Below are 22,932 nucleotides of genomic sequence, written 5' to 3'. Positions count from 1 at the left end.
GGTTCCTGCTGCACATAAATAATTTACTGAATAAACTAAATATTTACAACCTGACGTTTCGCTAGCTCGAGCTACTATTATCAAATTGAATATACACAATCGGCGAAAACTAAAAATTAAAATGAATTCCAGAGAAAGGACAGTGACTTGTCCTGCTTCTGGAGCTCATATGTAGGTGTTAATCTCAATTACTTGGAAGTTTTTGACATTTATACGCTTACTGGAATGAAAAATGTCTTTTCTTTAGAAAGAGTAAAAAGCTTTTCCTTCTGTGACCGAGAATGGGCTGAAATAAATTTGCTTTCGCATAGATGTGTAAAATTATAGTAAAAGAGTATATTGCATAGGATACCGTTAGGATTGATAGCATTGTGTAGCTAATGAACGAGAGTTGAGTCTAACAAGTTTTCCAAAAGAAACTGGAACTTAAAAAAAGAAAGAAAAAAAAAATGATAACAAACGATTTCTTGTCGTGCTAGACATGTACTCACAGAAACGACATATTATTTTTATTTCTTTATTATTCGTGTGTGTGTGTGCGTGCGCGCGCACTTAATAACAACGATTTATTTGATCATATATTATCATGATAACAAATATTTCTATATTTTGTATCAAAAATTTAAATAAATCTAGTAATGCGAGTACATATCTAATTCTTTCAATTTAAACGTACATTATTGACAGTGCATTTATTTTACACAAGTACTCGAAGTGTGAAGAAACTCCACGTGAGAAAAATGCTACCATTCTTTTCATGATTACTTTCTCAAGTGTAATCATTACTGTGCATTTTCCTATTATAAAGCTTGTTTACCTCATTTATACCTACTTCTGAAGTTCGTTAAGAATACAAATTTGCTGGCTATTTCTGTAAAGCAACTAGGTATGACCTTCTGTGTAGAAAATAAAAATATGATGCCAATAAAATTTACTAGACTCAAAATAATATTCACTTAGTGCTTTCTTTCATAACGAATCACAAAATCTTTCGTGATGACCATAAAATAGCCACTGACCGCTCACAGAAAAGAGCTGGCTTTGTGTCACTTATTAATCGGAGTGGTAATGTACGCCCAAGGAGACGAATACTATAACGGCTTCTGAATAATGATTGAGTGGTGTGTTCTTGAGAATTATGATGAAGCTGCTAAGGTCATAAAACGAGTATTATGAATATCATTTGCATGTGTTCCCAGCTTATTTGAGAGCGGCAAAAAGGTTCGACGGCTTCCCAAGCAGTAGCAACTAAGAATGCTACATTCTTCAAACTTTTATTTTTTATTAATGTGGTAAAGTCATAATTCTGGGAAATTACATTTAAAAGCAGTTCGGATTACTGGATGGTTCGGACTAAAGAGGTTCGGATTAGCGAGATACCACTCTATTCTGCATATACGCTGCGAAGTGACGTTTACGTATATCTGCATAAAGATTTCTAATTCAGCGGCCGGTATGTGTACTAATACTAATGTGGTGTAGTGTATTAGTAATGAGCTATGGGCTGCTTAATCTTAAATCCCGGCTTTACTGCCTAAAGACATTCACAAAACATCCATACCCATGGTGAGATTCGAACGCACATCGTGCTGTCGGAGAACTAGTACGTTTTCGCCAGTCCATTTGTCAGATAATGAATTATACTAACATATCAACAATATTGCCTCCCCTAGCCAATTGGAAGAACAATGGTGCATTGCGCCCTTCGATTGGAAGGCCTAAGTTCGGTTCTCGTCGTTACGAGAAGAACATGTTTTTTTTTTTTTCAATTGAAGATGAGTTAGCCGATCTCATACGGGGATATCAGGATTTTTTTTCCCAGAAACTCGGGTTTTTTTTATCCCGCATACAGACAAATTGGCCTTCAGAATACACGCAATTTACAGACAAAAAAATACTAGTGTTGGTGGTGGTCAATAGGCGGTGTTGGTGTAGATGATGATGGTACTGTCAGTCCGGTGTAGTTGATGAATTAAGTGGTGGAGACGGAGAGTTGTAGAGTAGGTGTCATCCCTCAATGAGTCTTTAGACTTCTTGGAGGTGTCACAAAATAATAATAAAATAATACAATAATACCAAGAGAGAAGCTATTCAAAACGCTACAGTTATCTGCTGTCAATGGTGCATTATATCAAGCGATACTTAGTCTTTATTTGAGTTGTAAGTCAGCAGTTAAAACTGAAGGAAGTACAGGAAGATAGTTTGACGTTAATTCTGGTGTGAGACAAGTATGTATATTATCCCCTCTGTTATTCGTTATCTATATGGATCCCATTATGAAGGAAAGTCATATTAAAGCTGATATCAAAATTGGAGATGTTAATGTGAGCTCTTTGCTTTATGCGGACGATGTTATACTTCTAAATAAATCCGCTTCAAGTCTGCAAGATTTCCTGACTAAATTGAATAACTGTTGTAATAGATATGGTATGAAGGTCAGCAATAACAAGACAAATACAATGAAAATAGTCAGAAGCGTTGAAAATATCAACTGCATTGAGAATGGAGAACCTATAGAACAAGAAAACATTTCAGCTACTTAGACACAATTTTTAGTGAAGATAGTAAAAATTTGGTATGGTAGAAAGTCAAATGAATAAATTTATATGGAATAAGAGAGAAATTAATCGCTACACTAAATTAGCTGTATATTTTAACTTATGGATCTGAGAACTGGGTCAGAAGTAAAACACTTGACCAAAGACTAGAGACTCTCATATCTGTGGTCTCTAATCCTGAGAAAGATTAGAGGCGTGAACAGATGGCATCAATTGCAATATCATATTATTAAAAACGAATATATTAGGAAAGAACTTGACATTGTCAGCATCCAGGAATGCGTTAGCAGAGCTAATCTCAGGTGATGATGTGGTCACTTAAACAGAATGGGAGAGGAAGATTAGCAAAACAAGTGTTCTCTACCAGGTTGGCAGCAAAATGACCCAGAGAAAGACCAAGATATAGGTGGATTGATACGGTACAATGTGCCTTAGACGATAGAAATATAAGATCTGATAATGATAATGTTGGAGTCTTGACAAGTAACAGACTGATTTGGAGGAAAATTGTAGGTAGGAAGTTAGTAATGATGTAAATTTGTCACGTAGTACTATCATATCCTGTACACTCCTTGAGGGTACATGGCAAGAATTTGATGTCCATTTTGAGTTAAATGGAAAGTTAACTTGCGGCACCAGCTTCCAGTCTTTACAGTGAAAGAGTTTTTAAAAAAGCTGGAAATATTTATTTTAAAAAAAAATTTCTTACATCACAATGTATCGCGACTTCCTTTTGATTATTAAATCCATACTTAATCTTTATATTTAACAATTTCAAATCATGCAGCTAATATTTTTATTTGGTTATTTAAGTAAATAAAATGCAATTTTTTTAAATGTTTATGCTTTCATTGACTTTTGAAATTGATGAGTTTTTTGTTAAATTTAGGAATGGTAAAATTTTATTTTTGCATTTTCATGTAGTTTCTTTGCTAGGTGAAATATTAGCATACTTATTTTTTTAAATATTTTTTCAATCTTTTATGAAATCAATTTTTAATGCAGGAAATCAATTTTTAATGCAGGTGTTTTTTTGTTCAGAAAATATCTTTGTAAAATTTAATTTAGAAAGCTTCGGCAGAATATTCGGTATTCCTTTATTCGGCCCAATCATGCTTTCTTTACCTCAGAATTGTTTGCGGTTAACATTTAAGTTCATTCAATAAAACAAATCTTGCAAGGCGATGTAAAAGCATCGTTATGATAAAGTCAAGTATTTTTGTGTTCACATATTTTAGTAACGACAAATATTTCTACTTTGTCTTGTGAATCGTCCACGATCACACGATTCTTGTAATGTGGCCACGAGTAGCTGCCGATTCCTGATTTAAAGTTGATACTATCATAAGCCTAATTTATATTATTTTTTATTTTTCTATGATAATTTTCCAAATGTATTATTTATTCAATGGAACATGTTTGAACTGTGTAATTAAAATAGAATGGGGAATAAGTACTCAGACGACATCCCAAGAGTTGTGTATAATAAGTACGTGTACCGAAATGTTTTCTGCAGATTCTGGCAGCCTCAAGTCACAAATTTTAAAAAAAAGAAGTCAAAAATAAAAAAGCAAAGATATTTGGTTTTCAGATTAACTGTATCGTAAGCTGATAATTTTTCTGTTGAAACTCTTTATATATTTATGTGAAAAGTATCTTACTAAGATGCTTTTTTTCCCTTTTCCAACAGGATTACTGAAAACACACCCGGCTCCAGGTATGTATGTATCATGTGCTTTAGTATATATTTATTTGTTTCTTTCATTCATTTTCTAACAGACCAGTAATTGCCAAAATGCGGCTAGTGGCCTGCCTTCCCAATTTTCCTTTCAAGTATCATTATTATTATTATTGACTCAAGCGTGACCCGACTAGTGTCCTTTTTATTAGTGTTGTATAATATATTGCTATTATAGTCTAACGTGAGGAGTTGAAGGATCTTCCTCAGCCATGGCCAAGTTAGCCGGTCTTGGGCGCGGGCAGTAGGGTTTTTTTCGCTAGTTATCTGCTGTTTTTCATCCCGCAAGCAGGCAAACCGGCCCCGTGAACTCACAGGGATACAGCCAAGAATACCTTGAGGCATAGGAATGACCATTCTATCCTCGTATTTCGGTTACGAAATCCAAGCATGCTTGGAAGGTTGTGGGCCTTAAAGGCTTGTTAAAGCCATTGGGATAGGATATTATAGTCTAAAGGTTTTCATACACACACGCGTTTAATTGTTCGATTGTTCATTATATTCGGAGATTTTCGAAATAAGTGATGTCACAAAGCGCTACACCTAGTTCACCGTGAATATACTCATATTCCCTTGACAGTATTTCTTTCTTTACTAACCTAAGTTCAAAGACGTTATTCACGAAAAGTATGGTCCAGTTTAACTGGAATGTCCCCATTACTTACCCTGTCATTCTCTACTTCTATCCACTCCGCCTTCTTCCTTTTCTCGTTTCTTTCAAGTTTCTGAAGCCTTAAAGACTAACAATTTGGTGACCATAATCACAGCAACTAGGGCACTGCACTAAGAAAGACAACAGCAGTCACATACGAAGAACACCGTCATTCATGTAACTTGCAACACACACACACGCACGCACGCACGCACACACAGATAAATATAAGTAAAATAAAAATAATATTTCGAGGCAATATTGTCTTCAAAAAAGATTTATTAAAAGGAAGACTTGTAGTAAGCGAAAGAAAGGAACACAGACGCACGTGATTCAGAATTACCAAGACTGGCTGGACCTGAACTACACAGAGAATAATCCAATACAGAAATAGATGGAATTCCAGAATAGCCAATCTCCTGGATGGGATAACACTGACAAGACATGATTACTGACAATATTCCGACCCTCGACTGTAATTGTATGAAAGCCATTTTACGAAGTGAATTAAGCTTTCATATCAAAATTCTACATAATGACCCTATCGGGAACGAAAACTGCATTTACAATGTGTGTTGATTTTTAAATGATCGGACTGCCAGACACAAAGTTTTATACCATATACTTCAGTTAGGTTAAGGTTCTGTAGGAACACTAGATTTATTGTTCCTCCTAAGAAAAATTGTAAGTTAACTGTGAAAATTAAATTTTCAAGTTTTTTTTCTTCCTCCCATGCTTATTTTAAATGTTAACTCCGCTCACTGAAGATTGTAAATGTAATAAGCAAGTTTGTGGTCTCCAATCCACAGTCTGTTGGTTGGAAAGCAGATGCACTATCTACTCGGCCAAGCAAGCTAGCATTTTGTTTTGTTTATGAGTCTTTGTTAACTTAGTCATGATTACATAGTCTACTTCTAATTACTTTGGTCTGGCCCACTCTGACACAGTACACCAGTTGTGCTCGGTGACTATATAAAATGTCTAATCAAAATCATGGTATTTTATAACTATAAAATACCATGATTTTGATTGCACTAATTGGCGATCTGGACTGATCGCCAATTAGTGCAAATCCATGCTCCGTGGTAGAGCAAGGGCGCCCTCTTAGCAAACTTCAGAAACATATTCCATTGGTTTGAAACGCTGCCCATAGCCTGGATATAACGTTATGTGAGATTTCCAACTCTGTGGAAATATCAGTAATTTTGCTGCGGCCTTCTTTAAGTTTTCCAATAATTCTCCGCGTGAAATCATCTAGATGATGTCATTGAGAGACATTACAAAGCATCAACGTTTACAACTTTATTCCTTCAGGAAAAGGGCTTCTTGTAAACACAATTCGCTTAGCGCAGCTTTTTGCCTTTTATTCCTGTTGAGTACTATCACGTGGTTGAGTGCGCGCGATTCGAAAATTTGAATGTTAACCCGCTTTCACTCGAAATAATCATTTATGCAGATTGCCACAAACTGATTCGTCTGAATATTCGGTCATCATCTTCAGAAATAGTGTTCATTCTTAAGTTTTGGACACCAATGTGTCAATCTCACGCCGCTTTTGGTATTGCGCTTTAATAGTACATTGGTCACTTCCAGTTTTTCTTCTTTCAATGCATATTGATGTCATTTTTGCATGCATGATAAGCTATTCATCAAATAATTCAGCGAATTTTTTGTCCTAAAAATTCGTACGATTTCTATTGTTCTGCTGTGCTGGTTTCTCCTCGTAATCCGATTTCGTCTTCCTTTCTACATTTGTAGCTCTGTTTTGTACTTTATGCTGCCCACTATACACTTGTTTTCAACTTCATGTTTAAACTAATGAAGTCATTCATCCATTCAAGTCTATCTGATTTTATTCCTCACTTGCTGAAGGAATATCAGATTTCTCTTTTTAAATAGTTACTGATCGAATGCCTTGCCCTGGAATTCTTTTTCTTCTTTTCCAGATGCCGGTTCAAGTTTTCCCGTAAGTTTATTCATGTTTCTTTGTTCTGCTTACTTATATTTTCATAAGTAAGCTTCATATTTCACTTCTTCTTTCACTACGCGTTTTTCCCCCTTCCTTATGCAGGGTTCGCGTCTTACTTAGATGCGACTACTTGTTAGTACTATTCCCGACCGACCTGTCGCCTGGTCTGCCGCTGGTGGGGGATATATTTTTGACTGTAGCAGCGTATGTTCACGGGGACCGGTTTGCCTGCTTGCTGGATGAAAAACGCCAGATAAACTGGCGGAAAAACCCTACTGCCGCGCCCAAGACCGGCTAACTTGGCTATGCCCGAGGAAGATCCTCAAATTCTTCACGTCTTCGACGGGAATCGAACCTGGGACACTCCTTCCCCAGGCATATGGTTGCGTAGCGCAAAGCCACTAGGCTAACCGCGCGAACTAGTTTCACGTTTCACTGTTATTGCCAAAACCTACATATCCTTGCTTCAGTAAGTGACTGTTGCTCTCCCATCATTTCGGTGTAAAATGGTTTACAGTTGGAGTTTTTCTAAGAATATATTTCACGCTCATGGTTTAATTCAATAAATTGCTTGGAAAAGAGTCAACGAACCCCCCCCCCACCCTTCCCTCATGGGAAAGGTGCATCGTGCCATGAAACGAGTACGTGTTTGTAGCCGGTATAAATTGGAGGAATATGATGCTATGAAGTCAGTGCAACCGTGTCCTGGTGATGTGGCTGTGAGAAAGGAACTCACAGAGTTTGAAATAGACGTTGTGATAGGAGGCCATGTTGCAGGCTTATCTGTTTGGTAAATTGCTAACAAATTGGGCCATTTCAGTTCAACAATCAGGATGCTACGAAGGATAATATGTAAAAACCGCCATTCGCAGGCCGACACGTTGAATGCGGAGTTCCTGGAATCGACTGGAACACGAATCTGCACAGACATCCAGAGCTTACAACATGTGGTTCCATGATTGACCCCAATATGCAAGCCTCACATTACCCGAACCAATTACCCATGCAGCATCATGTGCCGTGGGACGCGGAAGCTTGGAAAGGATTATGGAGCAAAGAATCACGCTACACCGTCTACCGAGAAGATGGATGGATGTAGGTGTGGTGGATGCCTGGTGAACGTCTCTTACCAGAATTCGGAGGTGGTGGTGGTGTGATGGTATGGTTCTGTTTTTCCTGGGATGAACCCTTGATGTCGGACCTGTTTATTAGATTCATATCTGCACGAAATTATTATGGTGATGTCCTTTAGTTGGAAGACCTTTTTCCTTTGGTTCAAGTCCTGCTTAGGACGCAAAAAACTTTTCAGTTGAAGGTGAGTTAGTGGCCTCATATGGAGCTGAGGATTACCCCCACCAGGAAACTTGGATTTTGCATACCACAAAACAGACAAGCCAGCCAAATGAATACACGCTCTTAACACACAGTGTACCGGCCTCAGAGGCTCAGTTGCTTCGGCTGCAATTCAACACAACCAATCCTGGTATGAAATCTATTAGCTGTCTTAGCATTCCGATAAATAGGATTTCTCTTTTGCTCGAGGAATTCTTTCAGTTTTCAGGAAATCCCTGAAAACGTCTTTAAAATAGTCTAGTTTATTTACGTCTGTATGTGAAAAAAAAAATAAAATAAAATAAAAATAAATAAATAATTCGATCACGCTCTCTCTCTCTCTCTGTCAATTACTATATAACCGATAATTTTATTTGCGCTACAATCAGATTGTTTAATCTGAGCCTTGGAAAACAGTAGTATGTAACTGATACTAAGACTGTACAAATGGGAGTGCAGGGAGTTTTCCTGTGCCCTGAGTTCTTAAATCTCCTATTGCGTTCATATTCACAAATATCTTATTACAATCTTTATCAGACCGTTTGTAAAGTTTGTTTCTGTGTTGTACACTGTGTACTCCATCCTTATAGTTTGTACAACTCTTCTCTCATTCAAATAAGTCCCATTCTAACACAGTTCAACATAAAATCCTTCTATTATTAGTTTTGAAGATTTTTTTATATATTTTTTATCCTTGGGGGGTGAAACAATAATGATTATTAAAAATATTGGAGGAGATCCCCCTAATGGTCCTTTGCTCCCATTTCCTCTCCTGTCCAGATATCTTTACACAGAGCTAACCCATGCCAGACAGCACAGCAACTTCACAGAGAGAGGCAGCTGACCAACTCCTTGCAGCCTTCAAACAAAAGGCGAGAAGTCGGATCTTACACCAGCATCACCACCATAGGCAAAACAACACCTTAGATCTTTTCCACCAAACCTGGAATCCACGGAATCAACTCCTGGCTGAGCAGGGCGACTGCATCATAGTCCACTTTCCAGCATAGAAGTGACATCATTCTCCCCAAAGAAAGGGGGAAGAAGGCACTTTGTGTTAACAATGCGAATACTAATCAGCTGTTACTCCCATGTAAATAGATAATATTGTCCTATAGTAACAGTTATGTTCTTCCACATGCATGTCAGATCTTATGTTCTTATACAGTATCATGTCAAAATAACTTTAAAAAAAAATGTAATTCACCTTATAACTGATATTTCGATGTAACATACCTCAACAAAAGTATGAGCAATGTATATAACCTCTCTGCCTGACTGCAGAGAACCAAACACTGGTTAATCCTGTACATAATATTGTTATGTTTACAATAAAAAAAATAATAATAATAACCCATACTGACAAAGGGAATTATTGGATGGATGATGACAACTGTTCTTCTTAAAACGAAGATACAAGATTTAAAAATATTCTGATGAATACGATTATTTGTCATTACTGGTAATTCAAAGACAAAGTCTCTTGCGCATAAAATTCCTTCTGTTCCTTTTATTTTTTGATAAAATTGTGACATGGGAAGAGATTCTCTGTCTGTATTACAGAAAGGGAATAGGGAATCTAGGGGGGGGGTCACAATTTCAGGATGACCTAACTTGAATTGCGTATTGCAAGTAATTTTTATTCATGTATGCTGTAATTCTGAAAACAAAAAAAAGGTAGAAAAGAATTACGAACTGGTGTTGTTTACAATTACATTTGTTAGAGGCTCAACAATGGTAGCCAGAGGAAATGGTATGCCATTTCCTCAGATCTCTGCTCCAAGAGATCTATAGCCTTAACACACACACACATAAAATAAAAATTATCATCAGCCATAAATAAAATATATATCTATATCTATAGCCTCAGTGGTTAAATTATAAACGAATAAGTTCCGGGGCCCTATACAAAATAACCAATTGTATTTATCTTTGGATGCTATCCGGGGAAGCTCCAAACCTCCCCGTCCCTTTCATCACTCGTTCGTAATCAGGCGACTGTTGATATTGACTTTATATACACATTCAAAACTGTAAACAACTCTTGAATAATAACACAATAATGTAGGCATAATTACCATAAAGGGAGAAAAATCACAAAACAGAAAAATGTTCCTACAAAATAACCAATTGTATTTACCTTTGAATGCGATCCGCTGGTCGAGTGTCCAGCAAGTCGGCAAATCTTTCCTTTCGTTCAGCGTATTAATATTATCGCATTGCAACTGATGAGAATTCTGTATTTTTGTGGATTCTTTACAGTCCTCTTTCTCTTCAGAAACTACACATTACAAACTGTCATTACAAACTCGTTTTGTATTATCACTGTCATCCAAGTGATAATACAAACACACACTAACACAAAAATAGTGATAATACAAACTCGTTTTGTATTATCACTATTTTTCCATTTAAAGAAGGTACCAATGTTCTTATCCATAGTTGAAATACCGTATTTACTCGAATATCTCAGTGGAAGTGGCGCTTGGTCGCTCGAAGTTAGACTTAAGTTCAAGTCTAGTCGCCGACTGGAGGAACTTTTTCTAAGCCTTTCTTCTTTCCGAGTTAGTCGATCTCTGGCACAGGCAAGCGGGTTTTCCCTCCCGGAAACTCGAATTTTTCGTCCCATAAACTCAAGAAAATCGGCCGTAATTCTCGCATTATTTCACACAGTAACATATCTTGTTAGAGTTAGGTATCAAGAGATGGCAGCACTTGTTTGCTAGCGTCTTCATCGGTGGCTGCTATAATTAGTGATAGACATGGGTTAGCTATCTCTGATTGGCTACCGGCGGAGATTGAACTGTCCATTCAGTCTCCAAAAGCTAGATAGGGTATAAAGACAGCAATAAAATTCAACCGAACATGTTAAAATTTGTAAACGTGTTAACACTAAGAAAAAAAAATAGTGAATGTTGTTATGGCAGTTGAACATTATTGAAATTCGGTTGAAGAACGTTAGCATTTCAACTAAATTGTCGGCTTGCTTTTATCTTTCCGTCGCGGTATCTTTTGTTATATCGCACCAGTCATATGCACGTCTTAATAACCTGCCATTGCTGTCTGTTTCGCGTTAGGCTTAATTACCATAAAAGGAGAAAAGTCACAAAACAGAAAAATTCAAAGTCCGGGCCCGGTGCATAAAAAAGTTCCTGGGCCGAGCCCCTGCTGAATTTAACGACTGTATAGCCTTAACACGCACACACACACACACACACACACACAAAGTTAAAAAATATATCATCAGATAAATAAAATACATATCCATATTTAATTACTTTATAATAATTATCAGATATTAAGTAAAAACACATGATACAAAACAGAAAATGATGATAAATGGAATGTTTTTGAAATATTACTGAATCAATACGACCGTCCTCTCTTCCACCCCACCAAAAGAAAAAAAAAAAAAACGCGCACATGCACACACTCGGAGAAGTCTGTAATGTTCGTGCATTTTCCAGTCAGCAAAACATCCTCTTGAGTAACCCATAAATTACAAATACCCTGCTTTTGTGTGTTAACTAAACACTCTTTTCGCTCTTTTATTTTGTACGTACGTATTTATTCACGTAATTTTCTTGACCACTAGATGTCACTAATTTTGCACATGCGTAAGACTTAAAATGAAATAGTAACGTGTTGGTTTTGGTTTAAGTTTGCTATGAGGTTTGTTTTTTTGATTAAGTATTTAATGACGAAACGAAAATACATTTTATTTTTAAAAAAATAAGAACATTAAAAAAAAACAATTCGTATAATTGTCTAACATGTATTCACTGTTCGTGAAGATGATGAAAAACTTTGAACTTAAGTGATCTGGAGATCAGACGTCTCAAGTAGTTTGACCTTTATACTGTGTGCAGTGTTTCGGGAGCACCTATTTATTATAAGCAAATATATAATGCTTTCTCGTGATTTCTGTGGTATGTAATATTTGTTGTATTGGATTATAGTGTTTCTAGCTCTCTCAGATAATTACTGACATTTTAACGTGGTGTTTACGGCATAATGGCAATTCACAACATACTAGTGCTTTTTCAAGCGACTGGTTATGTCGTAGCACTTGTTTTGTCTCTGTGTGTAGTGATTCCGTTAAGTATGCACATTGAAAACTTCAAAGGCAACTGTTTGTTGTATACTACTGGAACTTTTAAAGTTGAAGATGGCAATTTTATCGCTTCATGGGCTTCACCGTGTTATTGTGTGTTTACACTTTGTGTTGGCGCTTTAATGACAGTGGTGTCATTTGTTCAACTGATCAGGATGTTCACCTTTCTTCGTAAAGACACAGACAGTACCTTTTTGTCGGCCTTTTTGGATTCAGTACTGAATGTGATTTTAGCTGGTGCTGTTTTTGCCTCTTCGGTTATTGTAACTGGTGGATTTAAAACTTGGTGCGATAGTATGATGCAGAGATTTCCTTCGTGTGATGAAGCGTCTGTGATGGAATTTGATAAAACGGAAAAAATCGTCACATCAGATTTCTATATACAAATGGGAACAGTTCAGTTTGGTGCATGGAGTTCTTGGGTAATTTGGATTTTACTTTCGGTTCTCTCAATATTTAAAGTGTGTCAGTATCATGAAAGAGAGATAATCATGGTCAGCATGGCTCGTGAAAGGCGACGTATTGTAACGGATTATGTTGGGCCAATGTACACTGAACCCAGTGCACCAAGATTGTAAAATATAGATTTGCCCTGGTATTTTCATACTTAATTTTATATTGTATAGGAATAGGCAGTTAGGTATTTTAGAACCATTAAATATTGTCAATTTAAAATGTTGCTTTTTGTCAGTAGTTATAAAGCATGAAAATTTACCAGTGTAATGAAAAAACAAAGTATTTCAGAAAATGAAGGAAATGCATAAAATAAAGTTGGTGTTTTTTGTTATGGTTTAAAGTTTTTGTGTATGTCCAGTTAATGTTCAAATTACTAAATTTCCTTCTAGAATGTATTTATAACCTTTTCCACAATTTGTCCAAGATGGACTAATAAAAAAAAAATATATATATAATATTAGAAAATTTGTGTGAATCTCTTGTACAAGCATTTTTACTTAAGTTACAACTAACTGATTATGATAATATACTTTTATAATTAAAGGCGTGAAGTATTAAAGATAATACTTCACACCTTAATTAAGAATATTGGCTATTAGAATAATTGAGTCATTTGTCTCCAACTGGCTAAAAGTGGAATTGGCTGCCCCCAGTTAGGGTTAAATAGCATTGTCAACTCCCATTAGGGAAGAAAAGGGAGATGACCAGGCCATCTCCCTTTCTAAAAGATGGTTACCTAAAGAAAATTATATTTATTATTATCTCATGTAACTATTACTTACTCAGAGTTTTGTGCCCATACACATCCATATACTAATCAGTGTCAAGACTGTGACAATTTAATGGAAAGTTTCAGTCTATATTTCACGGTAGATAAAATTCTTATTGCACAGTGACTTGTGTCTATAGCAGTTTCGGCAAATCTTTAAGTAAATTTACCTGGTAAATGTGTCAAGGTTAGTTAATAACAGTTCAGTTATAAAATAATTTCATATTTTCCCACCTCTCACCTGTGGTCCCCACATGACACTGATTATGTGCTATAGGTTTTACTTGTGTATGGAATTGATATAAAAAATTTGTAAAAAGTTTTTTAATGACAAACTTTTTACAAATTTTTAATCCATTACTCATGCTTGAGTAAAGGATTAAAATAAAGAATATAATTTCTTATCTAGTATTAAGAATTGTAACAGATTTATAATTTAATGAATTAAAATAGTGGAAAGTTTTATATAACATAATAGGGGTGACTGAAACAAAAAAGACAAAAAGTGGCGAGATCTTTCTGAGCAATAAAGGCAATATGTTATATTCAGGCAATGACAATCAAGGAAAAAGAATAGCCATAGTATTCAACACTAAATATGAGGCTAATCTTCTTGAATGGTAGGCAGTCAGTCTCAAGTAGAGTGATTGGGCAAATATGAGAATGGGGAACTGGACAATGAGACTTATTTGTGCCTATGGTCCCACAGAAGGTTCTACTAAGGTAGAAGTGGAGGAATTTTTTGAGGCTTTAGAAAAAGCAACCGACACAATGAAAAATGAAAAGTTGGTCCTTGTTGGGGATCTAAATAGCAGAGTAAGAAATGATTCTCAGACATACAAAAATATTTTGGGAAAATTTGGAGAAAAGAGCAAAGCAAATAATAATGGCAAATAGCTGTTGAATTTCTGCTCAGGACATGGACTGGTTATTACTAACACAATATTCCAACATAAAAATGTGCACAAATTCACATGGAGAGAAGAGGCAAGGAATAAGAAAAGTCTCATTGACTATGTTATTGTTGATAGTGATGTTTTCTCCCTGGTGCTGGACACCAGAGTGTACAGAGGATTTGAAATTGGAAGTGATCACTATTTAGTCTTGAGCAGGATAAAATTGAATTTCATATTCAAAAGAAGAACATGTAAGAAAGTTTTAAAGTGAATAAAAATTGAGCAGCTCTCAGATGTGAACTGTAGACTAAAATACACAAAGATTATTGAAGAAAAAATGAAAGAGTTTGAGACCAGGAACCAAACCTTGGAGATTCAGTGGCAAGCCCTGAAGAAAACACTGATTGATTCAGCTAGAGAGGCATGTGGTGAGGTTGTGTGCAAGGATAGAAAAATCTGAACTCCATGGTGGATACAGGAAGTTACGAGGCAGTGAAGGAAAAGAAGAAAGCATATCAAAAGTTCTTGGCAAATAAGTCAGCTTGTGCTCTTAGAGAATACAGAGATAAATGTAAGAAAGCTAAACACCTTGTAAAACTAGCTAAATAAAAGTCATGGGAAGACTTTGGTAAAAATATAGAAAATAAATACCAAGAAGTGGCAAGATATTCTGGAGGTGTTGAAGAAGCTCAGAAATGGAGGAAATAGTGGTGTTAAAGGAATTAGAGATGATAAAGGTGACATGAAAACTGGAGAAAAATATATCATTGAATATGGAGTAATTACTTTAAAAAACTGCTAAGTGAAGCAAGCAGTAATGACAGCACAGTGGTAAAAAAAAACAAACACTGACCAGTCATGCATTCAGGAATACATATCCATACTTGAAAGTAGAAAAAAGCCATCAAAAGCCTGAAATATGGAAAGGCACCCGAGTAGATGATATTCAACCAGAAAAGTATGGAGGTATAAAAGTCGTACAGTGATTGCACTGCATAGTTCAGAGGGACTAATTCCAGACGATAGGAGTAGCATCCTCATAGTACCCGTATATAAAAAGGGAAATAAAACTGAATGTGAGAATTACAGAGGCATTTCATTACTGAGTGTTCTTGGTAAGATATATGCAAGTATACATGAGAAACAGTTGAGAAGGATTGTAGAAGAGAAGCTTGGTGAAGAACAAGCTGGATTCAGGCCAAACAGAGGCTGTCAGGATCCGATTTTCACTTTACAGCAGGTAATTGAGAAAGAAATCGTGGTAATATTACAAAGATCTTCATGTTGGAGGCTTAATGGATTTTTTACAACACTCAAAAAGAATTAAAATAGAATTTAATACTTCCTATATTTCGTCCTAGTCACTAGGACATCTACGGGGATTACAAAAACAATTAATGTAACATACACACAAATAACAAACAATACTAAGCACAACCACGTGGGTGACACTAAAGTCCTATCTAGGTGGAGCACCCTCTAAGGGCAGTAGTAGGTGGCTTGGAATGTAAGGTGGGACCTCTGGTGATGAGTGTTTCCAAAATCTTCGGAAGCTTAATGTAACCGTATTTATTAAGATTTGGTTGGTTTCTGAGAGCTGCTGCCGCTGCTTCTAAGAAAAGTCTCTCTTTCTTGAATTTGCTGTGGTGGAGCATGGTGGTTTTCTTCCATGATACTCTGTGTTTGGTGTCCAAAACATGGTCAGCCAAGCCTGAATGGCCATAGTTGTGTTTGCAGATGTAAGACTTGTATTCCTCTAGGTAGATAAATGCTGATCTGCTTGTCTGTCCAAAGTATGCCAGCTTACTAGAACAGGGTACTTTGTAAACTCCAGGCAGAGAGAGGGGAGGGAGCTGATCTTTCGTAGAATGGATAAGGGTAGGAAGTTTGCGGTGGGGCTTATATGCTGCGTGTAGATTGTACTTTTTTAGTATCTTGGCTATTTTTTCGGATGTGCCATCGATGTAGGGTATGATGATGGCATTTTTAAAATCTTGTTGACGAGAAGGATGGGGAATGGGGGGGGAGTTGATTATTTTTTGATACTGTGATCGCTATAGCCATTGGAGAGGAAAGTGCTGTGTATGTGGTTAAGCTCAGTAGTGAGGACAGTTCCACTGGAACAGAGATTGTGGGCTCTCTTGGTAAGAGTTTTAATAATGCCATATTGTTGAGAGGTGTGGTGGTGGGAGAGTTTGTGAATGTATTTGCCTGTGTGTGTGTGGGTTTTCTGTATACAGTGAAGGCAAGTGTATCATTAGGCAGGCGTGTGACTAAGGTGTCTAGAAGGGTAAACAATTGTTCTTTTCCTTTTCGATAGTAAACTGGATTCTTGGATGTAGGCTATTGAGATGACTGAGGAAGGAGTCTGTGTTTGGGCCGTGAGGCCAAATAGTGAACACATCATCTACATATCTTAGCCAGATAGAAGGTTTGAGTGGGGCTGAGTCTATGGCTCGTTTTTCGAAATCTTCTATATAGAAATTGGCAAGGGGGGGGTGAGAGGGGGGAACCCCATGACGCTTCCCTCTATCTGCTTGTAGATTTTGTTCTTCCAAGAGAAATACCCAGAGTTAATGCAAAGGAAAAGAGATCTAAGATGTCAGAGGGAAAAACGTTTTCTAAGAGAGATAAGATGTCAGTTAAGGGAATATTGGTAAACAAATGTTAATGGTAAACAAAGAGGAGATATCAAAGCTTACCAATATGTCTGCCTTATTCAAGGTTAAATTTTCTGTGAGGGCTTTAAAGTGGGTCGAGTTTTTTATATAGGAAGTGGACCTTCCAGTGAGGGGGGTCAGAGAGTTGGCTAGCTGTTTAGACAGTCTGTAGCAAGGTGCATTGGTGGCATCTACTATAGGCCTGAGTGGGGAATTGGGTTTGTGGATTTTTGGTAAACTGTATATTCGGGGGGGATGGGAGCTGAAAGGTTTAAGTTTTTTCGTGACGTCAGGGGGCCAGGAAGATACTTTTTTAAGTAAGATTTTTAATTTCTTAACTTGTGTTTTTTGTGGGGTCGTGTTCTAGCGGGATGTAGGTAGTGCGATCGCGGAGGATAATGTTTGGACACCACCCACAGAGTATCATGGAAGAAAACCACCATGCTCCACCACAGCAAATTCAAGAAAGAGAGACTTTTCTTAGAAGCAGCGGCAGCAGCTCTCAGAAACCAACCAAATCTTAATAAATACGGTTGCATTAAGCTTCCAAAGATTTGGGAAACACTCATCACTAGAGGTCCCACCTTACATTCCAGGCCACCTACTACTGCCCTTAGAGGGCGCTCCACCTAGATAGGACTTTAGTGTCACCCACGTGGTTGGGCTTACTATTGTTTGTTATTTGTGTGTATGTTACATTAATTGTTTTTGTAATCCCTGTAGATGTCCTGGTGACTAGGACGAAATATAGGAAGTATTAAATTCTATTTTATTTTAATTCTTTTTGAGTGTTGTAAAAAAATCCATTAAGCCTCCAACATGATGTCCTCACAGTACTTAAGCCACTACACATGAATTACAAAGATCTGTATTTAAGTTTTGTCGATCTGGAAAAAGCATATGACAACAAGATGCCAAGAGAGAAGCTATTCAATATGCTACAATTATATGGTGTCAATGGGGCATTATACCAGCACTACTTGGTCTTTATTTGAGTTGAAGTCATCAGTTAGAATTGAAGGAAGTACAGGAAGATGGTTTAATGTTAAATGTGTCAGACAAGGATGTACATTATCTCCCTCTCTTGTTCATTATCTATATCTATATGGATCACATTATGAAGGAAAGTGGTATTAAGCCTAATGTCAAAATTGGAGATGTTCATCTCAGTTCCTTGCTTTATTCAGATGATGTTATACTTCTAAATAAATCTGCAAGATTCTTCCCTGACTAAATTGAATAACTGTTGTAATAGATATGTTATAAAAGTCAGCATTAAAAAGACAAAGACAATAGGCAGAAACATTGAAAATATCAATTGCATTTTGAATGGAGAACTTACAGAACAAGTAAAACATTTCAGCTACTTAGGCATGATTTTTAGTGAAGATGGTAAGATAAATATGGAAATAGACAACAGAATCAACAAAGCTGGTATGGTAGGCAGTCAACTGAACAAATTTATATTGAATTAGACAGAAATTTGCCAAAACACTAAATTAGCTGCATACAAGACAGTGTTTAAATCCATTTTAACTTATGGATCTGAGAGCTGGGTTAGAAGTAAAAGACTTGACCAAAGATTAGATACCTCAAATATGAGAGTTCTGAGAAAGATTAGAGGCATGAACAGATGGCATCGATGGCACTATCATATTACAAATGAGGATATTATGAAAGAACTTTATAATATCTTCATTTGTCAGCATCCAGGAATCTGTTAGCAGAGCTAGTCTCAGAGCAGGAAAAAGACCAAGATATAGGTGGATTGATACAGTAAAAAGTACCTTAGAAAGCAGAAATATAAGATCTGATAATATTGGAGTCTTGACATATAACAGACTGATTTGGAGGAAAATTGTAGATAGGAAGTTAGTAATGATGTACATTTTTCATGTAGTAATATCATGTCCTGTACACTCCCTTGAAGTTAAATATCAGGAATTTGATGATGATGAATAGTGGAAAGTTGGTTTAAAGAAACTGGTAGTCTTTAGGAATATAAGCATGAAGGATGCTCGAACTTCTCAGGAATAGGTGGTTGGTTAGGCAAGAACCGGTTTCGATCATCTTGTAGTCCGTCCTGGCTTTAGTGTTTTAGGTTTCTCGTGTGGGGATAAAGGGAAAAGTGAAGTCATCAGAAGCAGTGACTTAGTACTAGAATTTAAAAAAAAAAAAAAAAAAAGTTATTCATGGGTTTGCTCAGCAAGAGTCAGTTCCCTCCACCCTTCAAAAAAAAAAGTTAATAACATTTTAACTCCAATCCATGAATACCATTGGGGGGCTAAGGTTTTAATTTTTATTTATTTTTGTTTTTTTGCATAATCTGGAAACCCTGTTCTAGAGATCAAACAGAACCTTTTTCAAGCCATTTCAGGCCTCTCCAGTAAGTGGGGGTGGCAGTCAAACCAGGTGATGAAATTTATCTCCCACCTAAAGATATTCAGAAACGTCCATGCCTATTTAAACCCTATTGACCTGAAAGTAGTTCCACTTGGCTAACTGGGTTGGTGATAAATAGTACATGCAGTATTGTAAGGAGACTAAGAATTAGAGAATCTAGGTACCTTTCTCTAGAATAAGTTTAGTTTAATCCTTTATCCAAGTGTGAGCAAACAAAGTTTGCGCCTGAAAGTATCTTCAGGACTGAGCTAAGGTGGTGTAACACCAAGGCAACTCGTGGAATAGTATTCCACGGCAACTCGCATAGCATTACACATATCTGCAAGGAGATGTGCTTTGCATTATGGGAGATACTGAGATAGGAGTGATGATAGCTTTCTCCACTTTTGCAATGAGTTTCCTTGGTGTTGCACCACCTTAGCTCTGTCCTGAAGATGCTTTCAGGTGCAAAGTTTGTTTGCTCACCTTTGGATAAAGGATTAAACTAAACTTATTATAGTCTAATCAAGTGAAAAATAAACTCAATGCTTTACTCTAGAGAATAAATGTGAGATTTTTGCAATCCATTTTATGACTACAGTATAGTGTGATGTTGGTAGAATGCTGTGTGATGAAAATACTTTTATCGATATCCATACCACAGTATGATTTGAATGTTCAGTTTATTGGTTGGAGAGAGATGCTACCTGCTCTATCTTCCTGACTGGTAATGTGTGTGCATGCGTGCATTTATATTTATATATAATTATCTCATTTAAACATTCAGTTACCCATGAATAATTCTCTGAATAAAGCTTTCTTTTGCTAACTCCTGGTTATTCCTTTGTTTTCTTTACCATATCTATTCATCTGCATTTCAGGTTTCATTAATGCCACATGTCATTTTTATATTTTATTCACTATATTTAGAACCAGCAATTCTACTCTTTTACATTCTTCTAGGGAATTAGTTACATCTGGAAAAATATTAAACAGATTTCTAAAAAAACGAGGATCTCTTCATGACTTCTTCATTAGTATATTGTATCTGTCTTATTCAATTTGATTGTTATATATGAGGCAGGTCTGAAAAGTTCTAGGGCCTCGACCATAGATGGCGACACTATCAGCAAGATTTTTTTTTCTCAGTTGGTACATCCGTCATAAACATCCACGTGAAATTGCAAGTCATTCTATTGAGTAGTTTGTTTTATACAGCTGTCTGAAACAAAAGCATTGTCTGTATCCCTTGAAATGGATAAAATTGAGTATTGTGCAATTATAAGGAACTTTTTCGAACAGCAAGGAATAGAGAAGACTGGAAGATCCTGCTCGAGAAGACTCAACCCGTCTTAGACGGAAGAGAAGAAGAAGAAGATTGTGCAATTATAAAATTCTTTGTAAAAGAAGGTTTAATGCCAAAAGAAATTCATTCAAAATTCATAAGTTTATGGGCACTCTTCTCCTTCATTTTTCAACCATTAAGAAATGGGCTGCCGAGTTTAAACGTGGCTGTACCAGCCTTGAAGATGATCCACGTGAAGGACATCCAAAAAGTGTAACAACACCAGAAATCATTGATCAAGTGCACGATGTATGTGGTATTGGATGACTGGTGAGTCAAAGTGCGTGAAATTGCTGAGACTATAGGCATTTCGAAAGAACGTGTAGGATATATTTTGCATGAAGAATTGCAAATTAAAAATATTTTGCAGAAGATGGGTGTCTCGCTTGCTCACAGCAGATCCAAAACACACTTGCATGAAAATCTCTGAACAATGCTTGGAGTGTTTTAACAAGAATAAAACTGATTTTGCGTGTCAATTTATTATTATCGATGAGACCTGGATTCACCATTGTATACCAGAATCCAAACAGCAGTCAAAACAGTGAACAGAAGCCAGTTGTTCAGCACCAAAGAAGACAAGGTTGGTTCAATCAGCAGGAAAGGTTGTGGCATCGGTGTTTTGGGATGCTAAAGGCATTTTTTTTATTAATTATCTTGAAAAGGGTAAAATAATAACCTCGGAATATTCCGCTCTTTTAACCAGACTAGACGAAAAAATTCGTAAGAAAAGACCCATTTTGCAGAAGGAAAAAAAAATCAGCTTTCATCAGGACAATGCACCTGCCTACAAAGGTATTTTGGCAATGGGAAAATTAAGGGATCTGCACTATGAATTGGTGGAACATCCACCCTATTCCCCAGATTTGGCTCTCTCTGACTTCTATCTCTTCCCAAAACTAATACTCTTCCTCGCTGGTCACCATTTTTCTTCGAATCAAGAGGTGATTGCAGCTGTAGAGGGGCATTTTGCAGATCGTACTGAGAACCACTGCAGGGACGGGATAATGGCCCTAGAGCATTGCTGGAATAAATGTATTAGCCTTAAGGGAGATTATGTTGAAAAATTAAAATAATTTTGAAATCATAAATTGTTTTTTTTTTTCATGTTAGTCCGAGAACTTTTCAGACCACCCTCGTAAAAGTGGTAGATTTATGGTATTCAATTCTGAATTAAATTTCAGGAAGTTAAATTAATGATTATTGTAATGAGAGCAGTAGTCAGTAACTCAATGCAGCACTTGGCTTTTGTATGCTATATGTTATACATATATTACCATTTCCTTATGTTTCAAGAGATGTACAGGATACTATTGTAGTTCAGCAGAATTAAAATTTCATTATTAGTTTCCTGTGAATTATTCCTATCTTTTCAGGCCTCCGGTAAGTGGGGGGGGGGTGGCAGTCAAACCAGGTGATGAAATTTATCTCCCACCTAAAGACATTCAGAAACATCCAGACCCTGCTCCCAAACATTTTTTTGTTTCAGTGCACATTTTGCTTATAAGTGATTATAACTTAGACTAGCTTTACTTTCATGAATCTTAATACTGTTAAATTCTTTTCTGATATCTTAATTTTTAATGTTCTAAAATTGATATCATATGTTTGCTCCCCTAAATGTTCATTTCAGCTTGGCTCCAATCTTTGATTGTCAGTTTTATTTCTAACACAATTCATGAATTTATTTAAAAGTAAAATTGGTTTAGGAAAGTTTTCTTGTGTTGGGTGGTTCAGTATTTCCTTTTCTATACAAATTTATTTGGCTGATTCCCCACAAACAAGACTTGTTTATTTTTAGGTTTCCAAATTTAATTTACATCTTAACTAATTAAACTCTCTCTCATAAAAAAGATGTTTCATAATAGGATTCCAATATCAAGTGACAGAAATTATTGATATGTATTCTCAAGAGTGTACAGGATACTGACAGTACTACATAAAAAGTTTGCTTTATTGCAAATTTCCAATTGACAATTTTCCTCTAAATTAGTCTTATCTGTCAGGATCCCATTGTTGTCAGATTATGTTTCAGTCTTCTAATGCACTTTTTACAGTATC

At 36.4% G+C, this 22,932-nt stretch overlaps 2 protein-coding genes across 4 annotated transcripts in view; both read left to right on the top strand.

The window, feature by feature from the left end:
- Positions 1–22,932, top strand: part of LOC150110500 (microsomal triglyceride transfer protein large subunit-like) — a 208,889-nt gene that overhangs the window by 21,359 nt on the left and 164,598 nt on the right. For all 3 annotated transcript variants that reach the window (XM_090394204.1, XM_090394194.1, XM_090394213.1), the window contains exon 2: positions 4,249–4,275. In XM_090394204.1, the coding sequence (XP_090250330.1) occupies positions 4,249–4,275 (27 nt within the window). The remainder of the gene's footprint in view (positions 1–4,248; positions 4,276–22,932) is intronic.
- Positions 11,874–13,258, top strand: LOC150110501 (transmembrane protein 179). The gene has a single exon (XM_090394179.1). It carries the CDS (start codon positions 12,264–12,266, stop codon positions 12,939–12,941), a length of 678 nt encoding a protein of 225 aa, XP_090250305.1. The 5' UTR covers positions 11,874–12,263; the 3' UTR covers positions 12,942–13,258.

The sequence above is a fragment of the Typopeltis vanoorti genome, chromosome 1, assembly GCF_054136105.1.
Source record: "Typopeltis vanoorti isolate ZY-2024b chromosome 1, IOZ_Tvanoo_1.0, whole genome shotgun sequence".
NCBI lineage: Eukaryota > Metazoa > Arthropoda > Arachnida > Uropygi > Thelyphonidae > Typopeltis > Typopeltis vanoorti.
The sequence above is the reverse complement of the archived record's forward strand: the minus strand, read 5'-3'. Positions and strand labels throughout refer to the sequence as shown.